Consider the following 25,759-nt stretch of genomic DNA (forward strand, 5'->3'; position numbering starts at 1 on the left):
TCTTGGGTTACTAGATGAAGCTATATGTAGACCAATTCCTCTCTATAGCAAAGGAACTAGCGACCTATGAAAGAAGACAAGTGGCAAGCAACCTCAACTTTGATGCATCCTTGCTATGCCATGTCCACCATCCAATGGGTGTAAATTGAGCTAATGTAGTTGTATCCATCCTCGCCTCTACTTAATTGAAAGTTGGCCACAAAGTCTCACCATTGTGATTTAAGTTTGCTAGACTATGCAATATACTTTTTCACAAGGGCCCTCATCAAGCCTTCTTTCACCTCTTGATTATCACATGAAGGCACTCACTTAGGTCTTGTTGCATACCATTTGAGATTTAGAGTGTAGGCAGACATATGAAGTGGGGTGTTCATAGCGTCCCATCTCTATGTCACAATGGGCCTAACGTACTCCTCATAGAATACCAAGTTAGGGTTTGTGTTGTGAAGTGCTTGCTTCATATGTCCAAGCATGATATCAAATGTTTCATAAACTTCTCCTAGGCTGGGAGAGTATGTATTTGCATCTCTTGTGAATTGCACAACAATTAAGATTATAGAGCAAATATATTTGCAAAGAATGAAAATAATTTAGGAAATTTACAAGTTTTTGATTAAATAAGCAACAAAAACAAGGGTGTTGACCCTTAATACAACAGCCCAAAGGCAGTAAAGAAAACAAAACCCAAAATAGCAAGCCTGCCAAGAAAGCAAGATCCTATCAAAGCAAAAACAACCCTAAACCCAACTCAAGAAAGAGGGTTTTGGGGGGTGGAAGGGGACTTCCCTTTACATCTACGATTGACCACAGTCCATGCAATACAATCATTGGGCTCAACCAAAGGAGAGTCTGGTAGGGAGGGATCTGTCAGAAGCTCTTCTGCAGTAGCTACAGGGGAAGAGACAACAAGATGCTGCAAAAGAGAGGCATTGTGAGTAGAAATGGTCAGAGGAGAACAGTGTTGCAGATTCGAAGATGGAGTCGTAGAGATAAAGGATTCAACGACCGAAGAGGCAAAGGGGTTCTGAAGCTTCAACAACAAAATCATCTCGAGGGGGAACACTATCCTCATGAGAGGAGCCCACAGATGCAGAGTCAAAAGCATTGATCGTTAGGTGTTCAATAGTAGCATCTTTCCACCAGGTAGCAGTTCCTTTGTGTCGAGGCAATAGGCAATTAGGGGTGAGATGACCTGTAGCAAAACATCTCCTGCAACGAAAGGGGAGGCCCTCAAAGTCCAGCAGTTGGGGCCAGGGTCTGTCCCAAACCATTAAAACCACATCCTCAGGAAAAGGCGCAAAAATATCAATATCCACTAGGATACGAGCAAAAGTAGAGTGGCCCATAAAAGAGGTAGCATCATCAACCTTCAAGAAATTTCCAATAGTGTTGTCAATGGCCTCATAGCAAGAATTCTCCCAAAAGTGAAGGGGGAGATTAGGGAGCTGACAAACCCAAACATGACACACATTAAGAGGTTTAGTAAGAGGGTTAAATGAGGTTGTACAGGGCTTAATGGAGAGAGAGTGGTCCCCCCATGCCCATAATATGCCCAAAATTAGGCCTTGGTCGTGAGAGGAGGTAAAAGAAGTGAAAAAAACCCCTTGGCACAAGGAAAAAGCTCAATGTATGAGCAACTAGAGGCTTACAGAAGTCACTTACCCAACAATGAAGGTTCAAAAGAGAAGGCCAGAAACTCGTAAATTTACAAATCATGATGCAACATTGGTAGAAGCCAATGTTATTCACATCCTATCCACAAACCACCATTGGGGAGGATTTGGCATAGGGTAAAGGTCGAATCCCCCTGGAGGGTTGCGTTGTAGAACAAGCCACATGAGAAAAGTTGCGGCGAGAAGTAGAAAGGTTTTGGCATGCACAACAAGACCATCAACAACATTAGCAGAGGTGGGGGCACCAACGATCAATGTGGGGGCCTCCAACCCAACCGTAATAGCAACGCCAGAAGCGACAACACTGAGCACAACAAGACTGTCAACAACATGAGCAGAGGTGGGGCACCAACGATCAATGTGGGGGCCTCCAACCCAACCGTAATAGCGATGCCAGAAGTGACAACACCACTAGAAGCAACATCCATGAGAAGAACCAAGGGGAGAGAAATCCTAGCAAGGGTAGTTTGGGAGTTCAAACACACTTGGGCGGGGGAGCCGTTGGAGGGAGAGCCATTATCTTGCTTTCAAACTATAATTAGTAAATTTACAAGTTAGAAACTTAGAAACAAAATAAAAAATTTAATACTAAAATCAACAATTTATTAATTAGTCATAAAATCTAAAATTTAATACTAAAAATCAACATTGCTTAAAATAATAAAAAATAATTCTCTTACCTCATTGTAGACCACCAATGACTGTTGAGGATTTTTTGTTTGACACTTTTTACTTCAGTTGTGTTTGCCTCTAATTAACCACTATTGATTGTAGTGGCTCTTGCACCTCAATTATCCTCTCCAACAAAATAAAGTAGATGGCATATCTAGTATCCTTGAGGAATTTTAGTCAAAAGAAGTCCTAAACAAAGCAAGTGATGTGTGCTAATTGCAAATGAACATTTGAATGTCTCTAGCTTTTGATACCACTTCCTTTACCCAATCTATTTTTTCAATGTCTTTCAATGTGTTTTTAAATGCATGAACACAACATGAGGTCCAGAAAATGTGCTTATAAGCATCGTTTACCATTAGCCCAACTAACTTGTACACACAGGTTGAACTAGTCACTACTTGTACAACATTGGAGGGTCCAACCTCTTTTATGACATCCTTCAAAATCTAAAATCGAAAGCTTGCGTAATTCCTCTTCCTTGAATAATCAATAGCTCTAAGAAACTAAGAGTCTGTTAAACATGTGACAATAAAATCCATTAGTGGTCGATGTCTAATATCGGTCCACCCATATATAATGATAGAGCAACCATCCCTTATACAAACTTGTCTCATCTCCTCCATAGTTATACTCACCTTAGAATACTTCTTATTAAGGAGGGAGGTGTGGAGCTTATGATCTCCACAGGGAACATATGAAGGAACAACTACAAGTGTAGCTTTATACATTTGTTTAAAATATGGACATCATGCCACATGAAATGGTATGGTATTAGCATAGAAGAATTTGGTAATAAAACAATCAGCTACATTTTGTAATTACATATTAAACATGCCTGCAACACTAATGGACCTTTTCTTTCCTTTATGACTCTTAGCCTCAATATGTGTAGATTAGCACTAGACAATTGTTGCAAAGACTCCATTGGCATTCTTGTTCTTTTGGCTTCACCCTTCATGTGCAACCTAGTCATCTCGACCTTCTCAACAGATGTGATGGTTTTGCATATTTTTACCCTTTGGCGATTTATGCCTTTAAGATGGGAGTAAAATCTTGTGTAGCTACCCCTATATTCCTTGCAAATATGACAACCATACTCTACTCTCCCTTGATTTTTTTTCTTGCTATCTATGGTTGTTGCATATTGTAAAATTAGTTTTTCTGGTTAAATGAGCCCTTAACATATCTTTTCAAAGTTTCCATAGCATTTTAAAGGATTTTCTAAATCATATGTCCCTAAAACACCCACACTTCTTAACGAACTGCCATGGCATGTTTGTTCTATTTCAATCTCTTCATCCTCACTACCCTCACTGATGTTAGAGCTCATTGTTTTCTTTTAGGTTGAAATGTAAATGATAACTACAAGTGAAATCATAGAACAAAAAAAACACTCCTTAGTATTTGAAATTTTCACAAAAATATTAAAAAAAAATACAAAAGAATTTGTAAAAACCAATAAAAACATATGAACTTACCTCAAATGATGGAGACCTAGTCTTCTTTTATACTCACTCATCCCTCTTTCCTTCTTTCACTTTGTTTTTCTTCAATTGTTCACACTTTGCATATGGAAATGGTTGTTGTTTTTTCGAATGTTTTGTTGTTTTTGGTTTAGGTCTTCTCTAAACGGGTGGGTAGACCACCTTTATTTTTATTATTTATGAGTTTTTTGGTAGAAAAAAATTATTTGTTCCTTCTGTCGTAAGGGAAAACTAAAAATCCTGGAGAGTATTGAGGGATGTCCAGGTGTTCCTTGCTTGTTCTAGGGATTGGATGCTTCCAAATATTTTAAAAACATATCGAAAACGATTCCAATTTGTTTTGCGATTTTAGGGACATCCAAGGACATTTCCAAGATGTCCCTTGGGCATTTCCACCTTGAGACTACATGAATTTGGTTAGGTATGTGTCCCCGAGTAACATAGGTTATTGTCAATTTCATTGGTTTAATTTATTTTAACTAAGATTATTGGTTGATTGGCAAGAAAATATACAAATATTTATTTGCATTATTTTTCCAAGATTTCAAGATGGGGGAATTTGGAGACCGCAAAAAAATTCCTAGCTTTTGGGACACCTATTCAAGTAATTTAAAAAAATTTAAAGCTGCTAAAATTCTAAAAAGTAAATACAATGTGCAACACTTGTGTGTGTAAAAAAAATAGAGTAGAATGTCCAATGCTTAAAAAGGGGGACATTCTCTCCAAAAAACCCAAGACTTCTATAATGTACATCTAGACCCCACATAAAGTGTTATCGTAGAGCAATGAATTTTATTTGTAATAAATATTGATTTTAGACATTTATTTCCAAAAGTTGTGAAATATGGTATTATATTAGCTTAATTTTGAAAGTTTGCTAGCATTATTAACCAACTTATTTATATTATGCACATATTGCAATTGGTCAGTCAATTACATTTTTATGTTGTGTTATTTTAGTGCACTTCTTCATGTTGATGATGTTGTATTGTGTTGGTTTTTCCCCTACAAGTAGGAGCCATAATGATATACGAAAAGGACAAGGAAAGTATCAAATTGTTTTTTACTAAAAAAATATTGTTTAAAGATCAACAATCACAATGTTCTATTCAAATCATGATGTAGTTTGACAAGAGTTTGTGGACTTATCAAGTGTGTGTAAGAAAAAATACATAATATCTTACATCTTCACAACCTTGTTTTCTCCTCAAAATTCATTTGATCTTTTATTGTTCTTTCTACAAGTAGATCTATGCTCTATGGGAGGAGAACTATATTGGTGATAAGACATTACACTAGAGTGCATGCTTGAAATTCCATAATTAACTTCCAATAAAACCACTTTAAAAACTTAACAAATTTACCAAGTAACCAACTTGCAATCAATCAAGACCAAACTATATTTACTCATAACAAGTATTAGTGCTCATTTTTTTGCTAACCAAATTTTATGATCCACAACATTTTACTTAATTGTTACATTTAAATGCAAGAAGCATGTTGCTCCCATTTTTCTCTAGCACCTCTAAAACCTTCATATCTCCTCCTTGCAATTCAGTTTGTCCTAGATTGGCAATTGGAAGGAGTCCAAATTCCAATGTTTTGGGGCTAGGTTGGTGCCCCTAGTGGCCAATGACAAAGCTATGGATGTTTCATACACTTAAAATATGGATGTTGTGAAGAAGGCTACAATTCAAACAATGACATTCTGCTTTGTATGTTAATGGTTTCATTAGTTCCCTTTAGTTGATGGTGGCTGGTTTAGATGAATATGATATCAATGGCCACCTCTTGATCTAGAAAGTGGTTTGTAAGCATTATACCACCACCAAGTCAGGTCTATCAAATGGTTTAGGTTTTAAATAGTGTTTCAAGACTCATCAAGAGTAGCGAGACAAGGCACAATTGATGAGTTTCTCGAGCTTAGATTCAGACTCAAACTCTATCAAATTTTTGCTAGACTTCACCCAAGCTTGGCAAGTCTTGGCAAGTCTGGGCAGAAGGCTTGGCCATTGAAAAAAATATAACTCACAAAATTTCAATGCTTTTTAAGTTTATGACATACCCCCAGAATATACATAAAACATATTATTTAACTCCCCATCTTTGTCTTCACGTTAGTCACATTCTCTTCATCAATATATATACATGAAATATAATACTTAAGTATAAGTCACATTTCAATATGTGTTTTTCATTTATACATTGGCCAGATGTTTGAGAGTGGTTTTAGATCTTTAGGAGTTATACTGCAAATTCTAGGTTTTAGATGATCTTATAAATTTTCAGACTTGGTCAAATTTCAGTAATAAAAAAGATCCTATTAGCATTCTCTTGCTCTCTCTATCTCACTCTCTTTATCTCCCCTGAACTTTGACCCATCTCTCTCCCTATGACTCTTCCTCTATCCCCTCTCTCTACCTCTCTACCTCTCTCTCTCCTTTCTCCCCCAAGAAATAAACCTATCTCTCTACCTCTCTCACCCTCACCCTCAACCTCATTTTGGTGTTGCCCCAAAATCCCCATCAAACTATAAGTCTAAGCAAGTAATAGGCCAATGATGAATTATGATCATAAAAATCTACATAATACATATCCCTTATTGCACTTCTTTGCATATTTATAGTTAAAAATATATTATGGTTGCTACATCATCCAAGACATAACTTAGACAACCTCGTAGGAAGAATGCAGTCTTCTTTGAGCCATAGACTTCTAATTATTGTTTTGATATTTGTTCGGAACTTTTATGTCATGGGTTTCATTTGCAATGAGTTTTGTATACATTTGACAATGTTTATATATTTAAGTGTGCTATTTTCTTCAGCTACAATTTGCATTTATACTTACGTGATCGTTGTATACTTGTGTATGTGATCAAATTAGCTTCTATTAGATGATATTATTGTGTTTTTAAAGTTTATTTAATAAAATGTGTATGAAACTAGTTATAATTAAAAATTTCTGAATTTCTTGGATTTTTCACTTTGTTGAGTTTTTGCCAACTTTTTTCACCTAGTCTGAGTTCAAGCCCAAAATATGCTTGTAGAGTCTAAGTCTCATAACTATGGTTTTAAACCTTCTAGGGTTTCTACAGATTATGAGGTGGGTGAGAACTGTCCAAAATCTAAGCTTGTGAATAATAGACTAAACAAATTCCAACTATAGTGTTTTGGGAGGTGGTTGAGCAGAAAGAATGGTAAATAGGTTACATTGATCTGCAAGTTTTTTAACCTCTGGCCCAATTTGGTGAAGCTTCATGAATAGATGAATCTCCATTGGAAGCCTCAGGTGAAAGAGGATTTCACTATCTGTCCTTGTCCGAAAGGCTGGTCACTGGTAATTTTTAAATCTCAAGATAGAGATACCTTGCTCAAGGCAGACCAATAGTTTTGGGATAAGGATAAAGCTTAATTGGGGGCTGAAACTGTGCTCTCCAGATTTTAATACTTTCACATAATACTTCCTTGTTTCTCCGATTTGGACCAGGCTTCCAAACCTCCCTCTTTAGTTTTAAAATGAAGAATTTCTTTTCTCCTTTGGAAATTCTTTGGGGAAACTTCATTCAATGCCAGATGTAGATCAAATGCTAAAGTCATTTTATCTTTGCAAATATTCTAGTTGGTTTTGATTTATCCAAGAAATTACCAGAAGAACTTTCTTTGAAAGTTGTCAACATTGTTTGGAAGCAAACAAATTGATTATTTAGGTATTGCCTTTAGATGCATATCATGGTATGCTACAGGCCATGTGGCAGCAACTGCCTCCTCAAGGTAGACTGCTTGGCAGAAAGGGGTTAAGCAATGACATTTGGTGATAAATTCTGACTTCTCTCAGAGGTCCCTTTAGCTTCTTCAAATTCTCCTTCAATCACCGAGTCCTCTCCACCTAAGGGTATCGTGACTCCTCTCATCCCTTCTGCTGTTGGGGGTCATCTTCTATATTTGTCAAGTGATGCCCCATCAAGATAATAGAGACACCTTTAGCTAAAAGTGCCCAAGTGACGAACAAGATGAGGCTCTGTTCTTGTGTTTAAAAGGGCTAGCCTGGTTTATTTGTTGTTTTGAAGATTCCATTCCCTCCCAAGTTCTTCTACCAGGAAGTCTTTATCGGTTTTCCTGTTAACAGAAACAGTCTTTTGCTCCCTTCGTAAGGGTCTGAAGCACATTCTTAATATTTATATTTTGATGTTTTATAAAGTGCAAGTGGACCCCTTGCCTCATAATAAACAAATTAAAAAAAATGCAAGAAGCATATATTACTCGCTGCTTAAATTCAACTGCCTACATCCAATGCACATGATTTCACTTCAATTCTTCTGCTTCGCTGGAGTTATTTAATTTGAATTAAGGCCCATGCATTTGATATGGTCTAGGGGTTCCTACAGAATATCCCTATGAGGTTTTATCAAATTGTTAGATGAAAAAATGTTGACCAAAAATGTGTAGGTTATTCAGGACCTCAAAAGACCATGTTTTCTTCAGATTGGATGCTTCTACAGTTCTCTAATATAAATCTAACAATTCTTGACCAATCTGATTTGCATTAACTTCTGATTTACTTCTGATATTTCTATCAGGATTCAACGGAATAGTTAGTGAGCCAAACTCATTGACCCATATTTCATGAGTGGCAGTTCATCTTCACATGAACCCATAGTCTGATTTACTTTGATTATCCCACTGATTTGTTTAGAAGTTACTCCACCGAGGCACCTTAGTTGGACTATAGATTTATATCTAATTTACCAATAAGAATTTATACTTCATTAAGATGAAGCTCAACCAAAAACTGTAATCATGTGCATCGATGGGGATCATTTATGAAGGTTATTACAAACATTTGGCAACTTGCACACCTGGAGGCAAACAAGCAGCAAGAAGAGAAGAAAGATGATTGCAAGATGGCCAAAATATTAATACAATTATAGTTTCATTATCAGTTTTGTGATGACATGTTGTTCACAAGTTTGAATCTTAGGTAAGATTTGATGAATGGTTCTAATTTTCCATCCATAACAGCTGTTACATCAGAGCTCTGTAAACCAGTCCGTACATCTTTTACTTGCTTATATGGATGGAAGACATAATTCCGAATTTGTTGTCCCCATTCAGCTCTTACAACATCACCTCTTATCTGTCGGATTTCAGATGCACGCTGCTCCTTTGCTATTACTAATAACTTTGCCTTCAAACGATTAAGAGCCTTCATCTTATTTGAGAGTTGGCTTCTTTCCTCTGCATGCAAAAGAGATTTAGACATGATTCTACAGGGATCAACAATTAAAGCAAATCAAAGCAAAAAAACATAAAGCTGGAAGAATAGTGCTATAGTACAGATAAATGTACAGATAGATAATAAAATTAATCTTCAAAAGGAAATAATTTGTCAAATGTTTTTGCTCAGGAACAGTTAATCACATTCATACATTCTATACATCAGATACAAGAAACCAAAATGTGGTTTGTTCATATGGTGATAAAATAAAAGGACCTGTGCATCGAACAGAAATTCCAGTTGGAATGTGGACAATGCGAACTGCTGTTTCAACTTTGTTTACATTTTGGCCTCCTGCACCACCAGATCTTGAAAAACTCACTTCAAGATCATCATCCGGTAATTCAACATCCAAGGATTCATCTGGAATAAGAGGCATAACCTCCACACCTGCAAAGCTTGTCTGTAGAAAAGCATTTTAACCCAAACTTGTTACATGACAATAGGTTTTAAAGTTCAAGCACAGAAAAAGAGAAGAAACCAATTGTTAATAGTAACAACAATATAGATACTTTTAACTAGTCATCATTAGTGTCTAGGACTTCATCTCATGAATAAGAAACTAATGACCTAATGTTAGTGTCAGTGTTCAATTAAGGACGCCAGAGTCTGAGTTTGCATTTTTGAGAATGCAGAATGGTGCTATATATTCTGCATGTCCAAAATGAATAATGAAGTGCCATCCACCACAACTTCATGATTTGCACTTTTTATTTCTGTAGTAGTATAAATTTTTTTCTAGTGCAAGGTATAATGATTTTATCTCTGGCACAAATCAGAATGCTTAAATATATTAAATACCTTGGCTCTAATCAGAATGAACTATGTTAAATATTAGCATTCAGTAGTTAAGAATCAAGTTTGAACCCGTTGCAAACTGTGCTGACAATACTCCCCCACAGCCTACACAAAAATTCAACGATTTAAAGAGGCTCTTCTTTATTCTCATCATGTACATTTACCCTTACATAGAGCAAATATTGGACGATCAATGATGGTGAGAATCCCATTGTTTAGATTCCAGAAGAAAATTGCTTCTCAATCAGTCCGAACCTATTCCTAACATTCAGAACAACACACTCACCAATAAGCATCTGGTAAATTTTCAGACCAATAAGCATCTGGTAAATTTTCAGTCCTTATTTTAGCCACCAGTACTTCAAGAATCAAAATATTCCAGTAAAACTTAGCCCTCCTTACAACCACATGAGCTAGCCTATGAGTGGTGAATTGTTAGTAAGAAAAGGGTTAGGATTCTCTCAATACAACTGCAGGAATGAATGTCAATGTAATCGGCATGTGCTAAATGATAACTGGAGAATTACCATCATTATTTATATATCCAAGTCTGATATTTAAGAATGGTACCTGAGTATTGAACCTTTATGATTTGATACAAGTTGAATAGACCTGTACAGTGCATATAGTTTTTGGTAGTTAAATTGGTTAAGGTTTAACATGCCAAGCATGCAAGCATTAGAAATACAAGGCTTATTATTTTGCTAGTGGGAGATCTTATCCTTTTTCATGGATTTTGTTTATGCTGGTCTCTCACCTTAATTCATTAATCACCATTCATTGTCTTCTAGTTCTAGCTTCTTGTTGTGACCTTTTTCACACATCGCCCCATTGCAAATGGGGACCTGTTGTGCGAATCGCACACCCATCCCCGTCTTGGACAGGGACCCCCCAGTTTGTGCCTTTTTGTCCTGATCCTGAAATTTGGCTAAGTCTGGAATGCCCTGATCCTGAAATTTGGCTAAGTCTGGAATGTCCTGATCCTGAAATTCACTTAAGTTGACAAAACTGGCTGGACGTCCGAAAAAGTGAAATGTTGCAAAAAGGTGCTTTAGGTCCGAATTTTGCTTAAGTTCCCCAATTTCGGACCCTGGGGCAAAAAGTTGAAAAAGCAAAAAAGTTGCAAAAAGACCCTTTAGGTCCGAAAATCACCTTAAAACTTAATTTCGGACCTTAGCTCTGAAATTCAAAGTTGTATAAATTTGCAAAAGGTGGGTTTACGTCCGAAAATGCATCCAAGTTCGCTAAAATTCAAAAAACTCCGAAATTTGCAAAACGCGTTTATAGGTCCGAAGTTTTTTACGAAAGGCATTAAGGTCCGAAAACTTTTCTAAGTTGTAAAAACGCCTTAGAGCTCTGAAATTTGCGAAAATGGACCTAGGGTCCGAAGTTTTTAAAAGTTACAAAAACGTCCAAGTGGTCCGAAATTCTTCGAAATTTGTGAAATAAACAAATGGTCCGAAAATGCCTTTGGGCACCAAAACGTGAAAACTCCAAAATCACAAAGGCATTAAAGTGTGCTAACACTCCGAAATCTTCAAAATCACGAAGGACACCTTAGGGATCCGAAGTTTGCTATAAATTTGCGAAAGTCTCTAGTTCACTAAAACACCTTTGCTCCGAAATTTGAAATAATGGCAAATCGCAAAAGAGGCGTTGAAGCTCCGAAATGTGTAAAAACCCTCTATGTCCGAAATTCGCCTTAAGCCTCCATTTTCGGACCCTGGGGGGGGGGGGTGGTAAATGGAAAGTGTATCGAGTTTGAAAAGGCACGTTTAGGTCCGAAGTTCCTTTTAAACTTCGCCAAAAATTGACTGAGGTCCGAAGTCACTTAAAATCCTCATTTTCGGACCCTGGGGCGAAAATGTAAAAACATGAAATCTTGCAAAAGGACCCTTGAGGCCCGAAATTCGCCTTAAGTCCTCATTTTGGACCTTGGAGCCGAAATCACAAAAAGCGTTAAAATTCATTCAAACACTCCGAAATTTGCAAAAAGGTGGTTTAGCTCCGAAAATGATAGAGTTTGCCAAAAACGTTGAAAAGTCCGAAAATGCCTTGATTTACCAAAAGCGTGGAAAGGTCCGAATTTATCTTTAAAAATCGCGAAATTGCCCAGAGGGCCAAATTTCGGACCCTAAGGGCAAAGTGAAAACTTGTTGAAATTGGCAAAAAACAGGAAACATCCGAAGTTCGCAATTTCCTTGTGAGTGCCGAAAATCGCTAAAAAAGGGAGTATTGCGGGAGAGTTAAGTTAAAAAGTTTAAAATTTGCAAAATCGCCAAAACCTCCCCAGGCTCTGAAAATATCTCCAATTCAAAAACGTCTAAGTTCTCCGAAATTCACCAGAAAGCATGAGTATTAGGATTTTAAAATTTGCAGGAGCTCTTCAAACCTCCGGAATAATGCCATAAAACCATTCAAAACGCCCAAGACTCCAAAGGTAAAATCACGCAAAAGTAAAACACCCAAGGATCAAATTTCACATTCGAAGAGAAAGGAGAAGCATTTTCAAGATACATCTCACAAAGAGCTTCTCAAACCAGACGCCATTAAATTTAATATTTGTTAAATTAATTAATTTTTCAAATTAATTTAATGAGGTGAAATTGGTTGGTTGATCGCAGGACGTCATTAAAAAACTAGAAGGCCTCAAACGCAAATCAAGGAAGGGTCGCAATCCAAAGCCAGGCGCTGAAGATTGGAAAAGAAAAGATGCAAGAGCACGAGAGCAACCAAACATTGGGAACCGTGTCGTTGAACAAAGATAAAGTCCACCACCGGGACCAAAGACCAAAGAACACTCTGAATGCTGCAAGTTTATGCCTTCTCGAGAAAAGGGACACAACTGGATTTAATTCCAGGAATTCAATTTCTAGAAAGCTGAAACTGCTTTATTGTAAACTGCCTATGGGTCCTACGCAGGATATTTTTGTGGATAACTATTCCCAACCACCAAGAAGATTGGATAGACCTGAATTAAAGCCAAATAGTGGCACGTAGTTGAGAATTATGGTTGGTTGGATAATTGAGAATTTAATTGGGCATAGTAAAGCTGCCAACTTCTGGATGGCAGATCAGGACCCTTGGATGCAGTCCATCCTGGCCTCTGATTCAAAATTGTAAAATCTATAAAAGGCAGAGACCTTTCTTTTGTAAAGGGTTAGATAGTTGGATAATTGGAGATTGTTAGAGGGTTAGAGATTTCAGTTAGATAGTTAGATCTTAGAGGTTAGAATAGGTTAGATTTTAAGCAGTAGCATAGAGATGCTGCAGAAATTGTTGTAATGGCAGCTGAAGCAAATATATAAACATTGAAATATGGTGTTTGTTGTCTTTGTTTTGGTTTGTTTGCATGGTTTCTTTCAGCTAGTTAATTATAGAGTCCAAGGATTTTAATGGCAAAGTGTGGAGGGGTATTTGATGCATTTTTGGTTCATACCATTGGGGGGTCTGCTGATTGTAGGTCACCGTGCATGGTTAGTCTGAACCCAAACTGTGCTTAGTTCAACTGCAGGTGTTCGTCTTAGGCTATGCCAGAATTGGGTGCCTAACACGGGTGTCTCCGGTCTGAAAATCCTTCATCCCTTGGAGCTTGCACCGTTTTTGTCTAGTTGTGAGGGTATCTCTGGCGAAACAAGAACTAGTTTATCGAAATCTGTCTACCCATTGCATCAGCTATTATCATCCTTGTCCTTAGGCTTCCTAAACCTTTCCTTTTTCTCTTTATTGCATAATTCGAGAATCACAGTAGACTAGCTTGTTGCAAATCGTAAGTCCCCTTGTGTTTCCAGCAAAAGCACATCAAACCATTGAAAAATCTCGAAGTCAAGACCTGACAAAAGAAACCTTGAGGTTGTCCCCTCTGATCAAATAACAAAAAAAATAGCATTAGGGACTTCCTTATCTTAAGAGAGGATAGGATACTCAGCTGGTTTATTCTATTTTGCGTTGGCCGTTTGGAGTTTGCAGCAATGCGATTTCAGACACGTCAACAGGACCCTCCCTTTTTTCCTGCTTTCTAGGGTTTTTGTTAGTGTCTCGTGGCCTTCCGCTTCAGTTCTACTCAGTTTTGTCAAGTTTTGAACGGTTTGAGTCCTAGTGATTGAGAGTCAGTTTTTGCAAGCCAAGTGATAATAGAGTCTAGACACCGTCAAAGTGCCTAGAAAGGCCAAAGGACGAAGAACGAAATTGATTTGAACGAATTCAAACAACTTTCTATTTTTGTAAAGTTTGCTTTTTTGCTTTATCCTATTTTTTAGGAAGTTTCGTTTTTGGCATTTTTAGCTCAATCCCCGAGATGGCTATTTTTAGAAAATTTTACCTATTTTTTATGGATGTCTGCTTTTTGCTTTTTCGGAGTGGGGACCTAGGGTTTGCACTGATACCACTGACTTGCATCGATCGCAATCGAAAATTTTCAAGTTTTGACCCAAAAAGCTAAGTTCCTACATTTTAGGGGTCATGACGCTTTAGATGGGTTACCTGAGTATGGATTTCAAATATAATGTCAATCTAGCTAAAATTGATGAAATTATTAAATTTTGAAGTTTTTCAAGTTTTTCTCTAAGTCTGGCTAATCAATGTTTGATGATGAATGTTATGACACGAAGCCCAAGAAAGTCTACCCTATGGATGAAGTAAAAGGTGCCTAAGTCTCAAAACCCCGCCCAAGGTGAAGGTGCACAAGACTCCAAAACTCCGCCCTATTCTTGATTGCATTGGAACAAGTTTGAAAGAGTCCGCCCTATGAAGACTTCCAAAGTCCATCCATGGTTCTCCAAAACTCCGCCCCATGAATGATGGAGACTATTAAAACTCTGCCCAAGGTGCACAAGTCATTCAAAGTCCGCCATGAATGGAGAGTTAAGGTGTGAAGAAGTGAGCAAGTCCACCTAGGTTGCAAGCTCAAGGTGCACAAGTCATTCAAAAAGTCCGCCCTCCTTGGAGCTTAAGATCTTCCAAAGTCCGCCCAAGGTGATGAGTGTAAGATGGTTCCTGAGTCGGGAAAATTTCACCCTATGGTTAAGGCCTCAAACATGTGATGGTTCCCAACTCTCAAAAACTTCGCCCAAGGTGAATAGTTTGGTTGTAAGTGTTGTTCCATGAGTTTCAGAAACTCCGCCCTATGTTTGAAAGAGCTGTTCCATGAACTTCATAAAGTCCGCCCTTGGAAGTATTAATGAAGATGATTGTGTGGTGCCACAAACTCTCTAAACTCCACCCCAAAAGATGAACAAGTGTGGTGTCATGAGTTGGCTGAAGTCTGCCCCACTGATGAAAGATCAAACAAACTCCAAAGTATGCCTTGAAAATGATCAGATCATGGTAAGATCAAGTTTGAAGATGAGGTATTAAGCTGAAGAGGAGTTCAAGTTCAGGATGAAATGATCAGATTTTGGTTAAGTATGAATGAATATGAAGTATGGTACCTTGTCTTGTTCCCCCAATCTTCCAAAGTCCACCCAAGTAAGATACTTGCTGAAATGGAAGACAAGAAGATGATGACAGCAGAATCTATCATGGAAAATCTTCTAAGGCAATCTTCTCCAAATTCAAGGCACTTGAAAGAATTATCAATTTGAGAAAATGAATTCATATTTGCAAGGGGTTATCCAGAGCTTTTTTTACCCTCCTCCCGCGCAACATAAATTGGCAGCTGAAGGCAGGACCATCACTGAAAACACAAATGGAGTTTCGAGCCAAATTCAAAGTTAAAGACAGGACCACGAGCAAGGTTATCTGAGCATCTCAAGGCATCAAGAAAGAAAAGTTCTCAGACTTGTGAAGAGATGGAAAAGTTAAATAAATTTCCAACTTCTTGAAAGATTTCATCTCCTGAAGAAATTTAAAAGACAAACTCCCAGTCAGAATCAAATGGTGACAAGAAGGAGCAAATTTCCATACTTAGACAATTTCTTGACACAAATTGGAGAATTCAGAGAAGACATCCAACACGCTGAGGTGGCGCCTCGTCATCTTCTAGCCAATCAAATTGTTCCGAGTCAACATGTCCAGGTTCAATGAACTTGACCTATCCAAAAGCTTCTAGAAGGGCACACTTCACAATGCAACAACCTTCTATTTTCATTGATGGTTCATATTTAGCAAGAAGGACAAGTGTCCGCGAGTGTAATTTTCTAATTGGTCGAGGGGTAGTTAGTTTTGGGAAACCCTAATTAGGGTTTTATCTTTCAATCTAGGCCCTTGATCACTGTTTGATCTTGGTCGTTCATTGATTTCTGAAAAACTATATAAGGCTACCTCCTCTCATTTGGAGAGTGTGAGTTTTTTGATATATTGTTGCGTGAAGGTCATTTTTTCAAATAATACATTGCATGTGCGCTTTCTCTTAAGGCTTTGTAATCTCTATTATTTGAGTGATTAGCATGGTTTCAATTTCCTCAACACATTAGTTAAAAGTTAATTTAGATTTGCTTTCAAAGTTGTTAGAATTGAATGAAGGATTTGATAAGTATTAATTAACGGTGTATCTTTGCTCATACTTTTGGTGAATGGATGATTTCCATTTCACTATGCAAAGTTAGTCTGCGCCTATCCCCTGTGTATGCCAACATTTCAATCATAAGCACAACCCGTTGAAGATTGCACCCACTTTGTGTAGTTGTCCTCAGTGTGGCGAAGCAAAGTGTGGTTTCCCAAGAACACCTAGTTAATACCATCTCCAAAGTTTGTAGGTTTAGTTCAGCTTTCTTAACACTATCTCCTTTTTCCCTTTTTTTGAAAGTCTAAAACCTGGAAAATCCAAAAAACCTAAAATTGATAAATCCATCTAAGTCCAGAAGCTTGAAAGACATTCATAAACGTATGTCCCCCTTGAGATTTTCAGCATACACTACCCAAGTAGCTATCCCACTAAAGTCGCTTGTTCGCACATATAGACCTTGGAATCAGCAGTGATTTTTCAGGAGAGGATAGAGTACTTTTGGGTATCTTATTCTAATGTTTGGTAGATGATAAAATGTACACCAACACTTCTCAATTAGCTTTTCATAATCACCTGTTTGAAATTTTAAGCATTGGAATTTTATGCTGACTCTTCAATGCTCAGGTTGCAGGTTCTAAGAGCTGAAATGTATTACCACACATAATCTTTTACATTATCAAAAAGATAAGATTATATACAAGAATGTGCCCTGATGGCTGCAAGTGACAAATTATATTATACCATGTAATTCAAGTTTTTAAATAGTACCAATAAGATTTCTGACAAGAAGCAAGGAGCAATGAAAAAAGCAACTAATACCTGCCGAAGGCCTTTCGCATTGAAAGGAGACTGTCTTACAAGACGGTGTGTGCCCTTCTCTCCAGACAGATAGCCATAAACGAAACGACCTTCAATTTCTACTGTTGCTGATTTGATACCAGCCTCCTCTCCAACAGATTTTTCAACAACTCTGGACTTATAGCCTTGCTCTTCAGCCCACCGCAAATACATCCTCAAAACCATGTCAGCCCAGTCCTGCACTGGTAATTGACAACAATTATGTTTAAGAGTGAATCAATACAATTCATACTACATCCTTACACTCTACAATGCAACAATATTATACCACAAGACCAATGTGAAGATCATTGGTACTAACCTATAACCAGTATTCCAGATGTATCAGATGTACCAATCTGTGTTCTAATTCCTTAATAATCAACAAGTTCTATTCACCCTTGTTTTTCAAAACTGGAATAGCATAGCCTGAATGCTAGAGTAACTTATTTTGTTTTCTACGCATTCTCAGGAAATTTGAAACCCATAGATGTTTGCGTGTTACCTCTGGTAGGGCAAAGAATATCAGGAATCTAATCTGAACTACTTGTGGGTGCCAATTAAACTAGTTCACTACGCTCAGCCAACTGCAGTTGATAGTTCAGGAAAGGACAAGGGCCTGAACTATGAGGCACTCAATTCAATTTATTTCTCAACTCCCATCAAGCTATGGGTTCAGGGCTCGACTGGCACCCTATAGATATAGATGGTGACATTCAGATTTCAGGGGTGAAGGAAGGGAGCACTCAACTTGTCCTGGATTGGGGAGAACCAATTGATTGGAGGCTATTGGGAACTGGAACCTCTACACCTCACTAAAAATTACACCCAAATTTACTGTTCATAAATGATATATCGTTCATCTTTGCAAAAAGATAGATCCATTGATCTAGCTTAACTTCTTGTTATCCCAAGTTTTGACCTTGACAAATTTTAAGAAAACCCTAAGTTGACATGTCATTGAATAACTGTCCTGAAAGTCATCTTGGTTTTCTAAGTCACATGTGAAAGTTCTTTGTCATCTTGGCTAGATCGAGTTGAAAATTTCATGTCCATTAGTCTCCGTCATAAGTGTCTTAAGAACTGAAATTGGTCTTTTTGAGTTGTTGAAATTGCCAATCGAGTTGAACCTTGTTACTTCTAAGCAAAGTCTTACAATTTGTTAATGCTGCAAAACTAATTGAAAAGTTTGACCATGTGTTCATTAGTGGAGGTTTCATGTGTCTTTGCATGTATGCATGCGGATCCAAAGGGATTGCCTGCATTTGTATTTCCAGAATATGAGGTTTGGTATTTTAATGATATACGCAGTAACGTGGAGTTCTCATGCACTCTCACAAGTATATACAAACTTGTTTACTAAGTCTGCAGGTCCAAAAGGATACAAAAAAATTACATTGTGGGATCCAACAATGGCTGTTCATATGATGATCAATCTAGCTTGTGCTTGCCTCTTCAAGGTTTGCAGAATGTAGTGCATATAGAAATAAAGCCTCACACAGACTTACAAGGTGCTCACACATGTTTCCCAAAGTTGCAATTTGCATAGCTACTCCCACTATCCTAGGATACATTCTGGTTGAAGTTTCAGTTGACACTTGCAAGTCAAAACTCAGAATAATTGTAAGGCAAAGTTTCCATTTACACATTCAAGCTGAGAGTACAATGAAAATATTGAAGGAAGGAAGTTTTGAGTCTAATTTACAATTCACATGTGAAAAATTGTAAATTTGTACCATGACTTCGTAATCTCACCAAAATATATATGCAAAAGTAAAATTCACATATGTAATGGAATAATTTAATAATTTAATGTTAAAGTGGGGATTATGAATCTGGATTCTGAATACTAATACCGTCACTAATTTTGTATAAAAATTGCAAACATGTTCTCATTTCCTGCCATCGCACAAAGATAATGTAGTCATGATGCAAAATTTATTTATATCAAGCAAATCGGCAGACTTGTAATGCACGTTTGCATTTAAAGTTGCAAATTGCAGATGTGATCCCACTACCCAAAATCCTGCACAAATTCAAAGGCAAATATAAAATTCAACCACTTCTATTTTGTAATGCAGAAATGCAAAGTCCCGATGCACATTTGCATATAAGTTTCAAACTGCAGACATGATCCCACTTCCCAAAATCCTGCCACTGCATGAAGGAAGGTTAAAAAGTTAAAATTGAAGTGTTTTATACATCGAAAAAGTGGTTTCCCATGCACATTTGCATATAACTGCAAATGCAACTTGACTTAACACCATGCATACTATTACAGAAGAGAAAAAAATTTATTTTATCAAATTTCAGAGCTATGCAACAACTCTGCAAACTGCATTTGGGTTTAACTTCTCTGCACTCGAACAGGGCATACAATCATGAACGTAGTCTCTTCATACGCAAAACTTCCATGGACAAAAATAATTTTTTGAAAGTGTTTTATAAACCGTCCAGCAAAACCTCTGCTAGTATCCTCCTTTGTCTGCACCAAAATAGACTGTTTGGGACAGAATATAGACAGCCATCAAATCATGATGGAAAGAAGAATTTCAGATGCTGCTGTTGCAGCCACCCAAGCAGAGATGTAAACAAAATATGGAAAACATAGCCAGGCATTTGACATGTTTGACAAACACCTCAGAGAAATGTCATTTCATGGGAGGTTCAAATGCTGGTTTAAATGCCATTTAAATGTAGAGGATAGAGGATTTTGATCAGATTGCAATACTGTAGCTGACATGTGGGAACCTAGACAAGACACCTAATTATTTTAAATGCTTTCCACCCTGTGACAACTTCCTCTCTGCCTGTGCCAAAATGGAGCTATGGAATGTTTAATTTCAGTGTTCCCAATGAATTTGTCGAAAATGTTCCAACAAATTTTAAGCAAATGCAATTGGTCTTTGCAAGAATTGAGTCCACAACACCATACTTGCAGCCTGTAAGAGGATATAGACATCCATCAAAGCTTATATTAAATTATTTGTCATATGGCAATGGAAACAACTTTATTTGATTGCTATAGAGCTGCAAATACCACAATGGAGGTGCATACAGGAAGTAGATGTCTAAAAAGGTATGCAAATTGTTTAAAATAAATGTGCCTTATGATAATGTGTTTTCATGAAATACTTCAATTGCATTTGCACAAAATGGATTCTTTAAAAAGGCTTTCAAAATTTTCAAGGAAATGCATTGGCATGTGTGTGTAAAGCCAAGTCCCATGACCTTTACCAGTGTTTGCATGACCTTTTAGTTTGGGAACAAAATATGGCAACTGAACCCTCTAAAACATATGCAGACTGTGAAATGAGACACAGTGATATGTTTGACAAAATACCTTGTAAAATACTCATCTGCAGATTTGGCATACGAACCATTTAACAAAAAATCTCAATGATTTTAATATCCAAAGGAAACATGCAATGTGTTTGACAAATTCACTCACTAAGATGTGGTCTCTTGGATGCAATGGTTGCAGTTCCAATTGTGATTATATTTTAATAGTATTATGCTCTAGTATATTTTATGGAATGTGCTTGCAGAATATTGTGCTACAAAGGTAATACCATAAACCATAGATGAACTACTTGCCGAATACTCGGCTAGTAAAAAACTCGCGAGTTTTTACAACTTAAACTCGTGCCAAAAACTCGCCGAGTTTTTGGCAAAAACTCAGTGAGTCCATGTTTAATACTCGGCCGCCTGTGCATAAAGGTCAAAAACGTCAAAAATCAGTTTTATTTCATCATTTCTTGACTTGTATTTTGTTGAGGGGGAAAAAAACTCTTCCAAACACTTGACTACTGATTTCCATCATTTTGAAGCGGATTTGATCCCATTTGGGAAATTATTGATAAGAGGTGGCACAATCAGCTCCACCAAACCATTCACGCAGCAAGGTACTTCCTCAACCCTTGTTTTAAGTTCGGGGGTTCTTACTCAAATCCTAATGGAGAGGTCATGGAAGGCCTCACTACATGCATTCAAAGGATGATACCCGAGGTTGAGGTGAGAGACCTTGTCATGGCCGAACTCCAATATTATGAGTAAGCAAGGGGTAAGCTATTCTCTTCAGAGCTGGCCAGGAGAGGAAGAACCACTCAATCCCCAGGTATAACATTTGCCATTTGGATTTTGGGGTCTAAAGTGATTGATAAATTGATAAATTATGTTTTCGCTTTTCTCTTCGCTTTCTAACTTTTCAATATTTTTTTATTTTGCAGATACTTCGCTTTTCTCTTTGCTTTCTAACTTTATATTTTTTTATTTTGCAAATGTTTGGTGGCAAAGTTGGGGTGGAAATACCCCAAATCTCAAAAAATTGCCCTCAGAATCTTATGTCAGCCTTGTAGTACATCCAGTTGTGAGCGCAATTGGAGCTTGTTTGAAGCCATCCACACGAAGAAGAGGAGCAAGTTAGCGCAAAAATGCCTCAATGACCTTGTTTTTGTGCAATATAACCTTCGATTGCGCATAAGGGGGGTAGAGGAAGCACCAGCTGATCCAATTGACTTGGATGATATAGATCCTTATAGTGATTGGACATCACAGGAGTAGCCTCCATTGTTTACAAAGGTTGACATCACTGATTTGGAGGGGCAGGCTATGGAGGAGGAGTGGGGTGGATTTGGTTTCAAACTGGATGACATTAAGGAGGATGAGGAGGATGAGGAGGCATTGCCCGTGCCAAGAGCAGGTAGAGACATAGCTTCATCCAAGATGGAGGACGAGCCACAACCTCAGCTAGACATATCGAGCGAGGAGGCACAGTCACACCCACAACAGACTTCTAGGACTAGACCCTCTAGTTCTACCTCTCCCCTAGTTTTTACTAGAGCTGGGAAGAAAAAGATGTAATTGTAATGATGTATTTACTTTTAGTTTTACAAAAACTATTTACTATTTTGCTTCCAGCCATCGGCATTCCTCATGAGGATGCGATTTTGTACCCACTTTGCATTTAAATATATCTAGACTCGGCTTGTTTCTTTTGTGTTCTCATTTATTGACTCATTGGATACATCTTCTCATTGAATTTTGCAAAAAAAAACGCATTTCTAATTAAATTTAAGCAAATTTTTAAGTTGCTGAATATTGGCCAAGTTTTTCCCGAGTTTTTTTTTTCAGGCCTTGGCGAGTTTTTGCTAATGGTGAGTAGTTCAACTATGCCATAAACTATTGTGTTGTGATGTCCCCTTCTTGTTGACATCAGACTTTCAGTGAGATTAGCCTATCATTCTAACCCTCGTAGGCTAATGAGGATAGTTAGAGGGTCTCTTGAGGATCGAATCATCTCCAGTGTTCAGAATGCTTCACAGTTTGGTCTTCATTTGGCATCGATTGGACATCATTTGCTCTACTTACTATTTATAGTAAGTCTTGGGGTGTTCGAGAAGGACCTTTTCTATTTATAGCAGGAGTGTATGGTCACATGGGGAAAAGCAGGGTGGACTCTCATTTCAGACGACAGAGAGAAATATTAAGTATTTTGAGAGTTATTAATGTTTATGTGGCCAAAATTAATAATAAGTATAATAAAGTGAATATAAAGTTATAACGTAACTTGAGGGTCTAGGCATCATGCGAAGGGGGCCGAATTTTTTATTAATTGTGTGCACATAACCCAAGGTCATAATTACATTAAACGATGCCAACTTAATGTAATACATTTAATGTTATTAAAAGAGCTTTTTAGGAGAAAATCAAACTTCTTGAGGATTATATATGTTTAACATGAAGAAGTTCGAATTATTATTGTTTAGCATTCGTTTTTCATGACTTGTGGAGAGCAGAGACCAAGGGTTTCAGTTTTCATCAGCCATTGGAGAACAGGAAAATCTTCAGTGTTGCAGCCATTTGAATTGGTGAGATATCCAGTGAATTTGGCAACCAGGGGAGCTTCATTTAGGGGTTCCATTTGTGCTAAATGGGTGAAGTTTGAGGCTTTGAATCGAATCAGTTTGAAGGGTTATTATCTGCAGATCGGAGGACAGGGATAGATGTTATTATTCCAGCAGTCACCCACCATATTAAAGCTGCGAAATACTCCAAACATTTCTGCACTTCAGCTGCAAGTAAGGCACGCCAAGGTTAAGAGGGCGATTTTGGTTAATACCTGCTCAATAAATTCCAATAAAAATAAACAGAAGCTACACCTAGGAGAGGCCATTGACACAAATTTGAAGATTATCACTGCAAATGGAAGAAGATTATATCCATCCAGCAGTTGCTTTTTGTCAGAAGATCATTGTGTGAAATCAGACCTTCAATCCGGGTATGCATGTGATTGTGAAAGTTTCAGAATAAATGAATAATGGCCAATTGATGATTTAATCCTTACTAGCATGCTGTCTATTTAGTATTTAATTTTCAGAATTTCCTATACTGCTGTATGCATTTGCTTTTTGTCAAAACCCCAAGAAAATTAAACAAAAAAATTACAAAACATCAAAACAAAAAAAACCAGCAGTGACAGTTTCAGCACTTAGAGCCTGTTGGGTTCCTACATGTGTCCATTCTGAAAATGGGTTAAATGCTGCTTGTTTTTAAAACTAAACAAGGTACAGGGGTTACTCTAAAGAACTAGAAGAAATGAAAGCAATGTAAAGAGACTCCTTTCATCATTCATTTATAAGAAATATGGGCAGAGACAGAGAATCCACAATAATCAAAAACAAAATAGTATGTCCTTTCTTCCCTTCATTCAATAAATCTTATACATATTTATAGGATTCATGAATCCTATTTTATAGTACACTTCCTAAACGACTTTCCTTATTATGTTGAGTTGTTTTAACGACTCAACATACGTACCACTAATATAATAGGTTGTTAAATAAACTTTAACAAACCTAAGAAATAGTTATTATATGCATCCTATAAATGATGCAATATTTCCAACACCCCCCCATATTGCATCATTCTCCTAGGTATGAGTAGTGACATACACATCTACTCATGATAAGAAATAGTGGGACTAGCCTCACTATGCCTACTATGATTTTATCCAAGGATAGGGGCAAACACATCTACCCATGGAACCAAGGATAGGTACTAACACATTATCCAAGGTCAAGGTTATGAATACAGACACACACATCTGCCCACAAAAAATATGATTGAGGACACACACATCCAATCATAATCACCAACTCCTGTGATTGGGAACAAACAAATCCAATCATTTACATCATCTTGTGAATGGGGACAAACAAATCCATTCACAAATAACCAACAATAGTGATTAGGGACAAAACATCCAATCACAAATACAAACTTTTGATTTGATTTAGAAAATATATTCCTCCTCACTACTTTCATGTGGAAGGTCTTCAGTAGCCACCCCATGAAGGCATTCTTCATTATCATCTGCAGCCAATGCCTCACCTGTATTTAGCTTGCCATCAATGACCACCTACCAAATGCGCTGTGCAGAACTGAACCTTATATGCACTCAGATAAAGGAGCTTAATTTAGAGCAAAATCAGATCAAAGAAGATGAAAATTGAACCTGAGAACATCAGAAATCAGAGATCAAGCATGTAAACAATTGAAATCAGCCCTAAAGTACATAAAAATCAGTCACAACATTTAAGTGATCAGACCTTACAATATGAAAACTAAGGTCTAAGCACATGAAACTCAGACTTGCAACTCAGAAATCAGACCTGAGATTGACCTAAAAGCTTGGATGAGGACCTGAAATGAGAGTAAGGCAGAGCAGAATCATGACTTGAAAGGGTGAATGGGCTAAGGAAGTGTCAAGTCAGCTAGGTGGGAATTGAAACCCTTATGCACACCAACTCCTAAATGCCGCTTTAGCTTGTGTGTAATCCAAGGTGCTAAATGCACTCAAGACTTTAATGCACGCCCCTATCAAATTTATACAAGATAGCCCCCTAAGTGCACTTGACATTACAATCTGTGCACTTGACCCTTTGTTATGCGCTCATCTATCTTGACTTCAAGTGAGATGCATATCTATTTGCGCCTAAGGTTAAGGGGATAAATCCATGGTAGTTAGTATATGCTAACTCTTATACCTCCCTACATCCTTCGTTCTGCAAAGTAACATCTTGAAGGCACTCAGCCTAGGAGGGTAGATCAACCTATCAAGTACATTAAACTTGTCCACAGATATGCGCCCAAGGGGACCAGAACATGGAGCAAAGGACAAGACAAGGTGGTGATTCAAGTAACATCAAGGGCTTGAGAATAGCAATCGTTAATGAAGAAAGGAGGATCTACATTTCAGGGCCCATCCACCACATGAGGATCGCCTTGCAAACATCAAGATGTTCAAATTACAAGAGTTCAATGAGGAAAAATGTAAGACAATCTTGAATTTCCTTCGGAAACCCAAGAATAGGTACAAGTCCAAGGAGGTAACCTCGGTTGAGGAACATTGCAACATGGAGCTACTCCCACACAGCGTGGCATGGAATTCCAGTCAGTGTGTTACAAAGAGGATCAAGGTCAAGTGCACCATGAACGAAGGGTTCTACATCAAGTATGAACATCATAAGGTCAGGATCAAACATCACCAATGTCAAAGCTACAAGAAG

The 25,759-nt window shown here is 37.6% G+C and overlaps 1 protein-coding gene across 3 annotated transcripts in view; it reads right to left on the reverse strand.

The window, feature by feature from the left end:
* Positions 1–8,612: 8,612 nt before the first annotated feature.
* LOC131064992 (peptide chain release factor PrfB1, chloroplastic) overlaps positions 8,613–25,759 on the reverse strand; it is a 104,626-nt gene continuing 87,479 nt past the window's right edge. For 2 of the 3 annotated variants that reach the window (XM_059207247.1, XM_059207246.1), the window contains exons 5-7: positions 17,172–17,387; positions 9,326–9,512; positions 8,613–9,069 (exon numbers count right to left, since the gene is read on the reverse strand). In XM_059207247.1, the coding sequence (XP_059063230.1) occupies positions 8,771–9,069; positions 9,326–9,512; positions 17,172–17,387 (702 nt within the window). In that variant the 3' untranslated portion in view covers positions 8,613–8,770. The remainder of the gene's footprint in view (positions 9,070–9,325; positions 9,513–17,171; positions 17,388–25,759) is intronic. The other variant, XM_057999347.2, reaches the window with a different exon arrangement.

This window comes from Cryptomeria japonica, chromosome 6 (genome assembly GCF_030272615.1).
Source record: "Cryptomeria japonica chromosome 6, Sugi_1.0, whole genome shotgun sequence".
NCBI classification, from domain to species: Eukaryota; Viridiplantae; Streptophyta; class Pinopsida; order Cupressales; family Cupressaceae; genus Cryptomeria; species Cryptomeria japonica.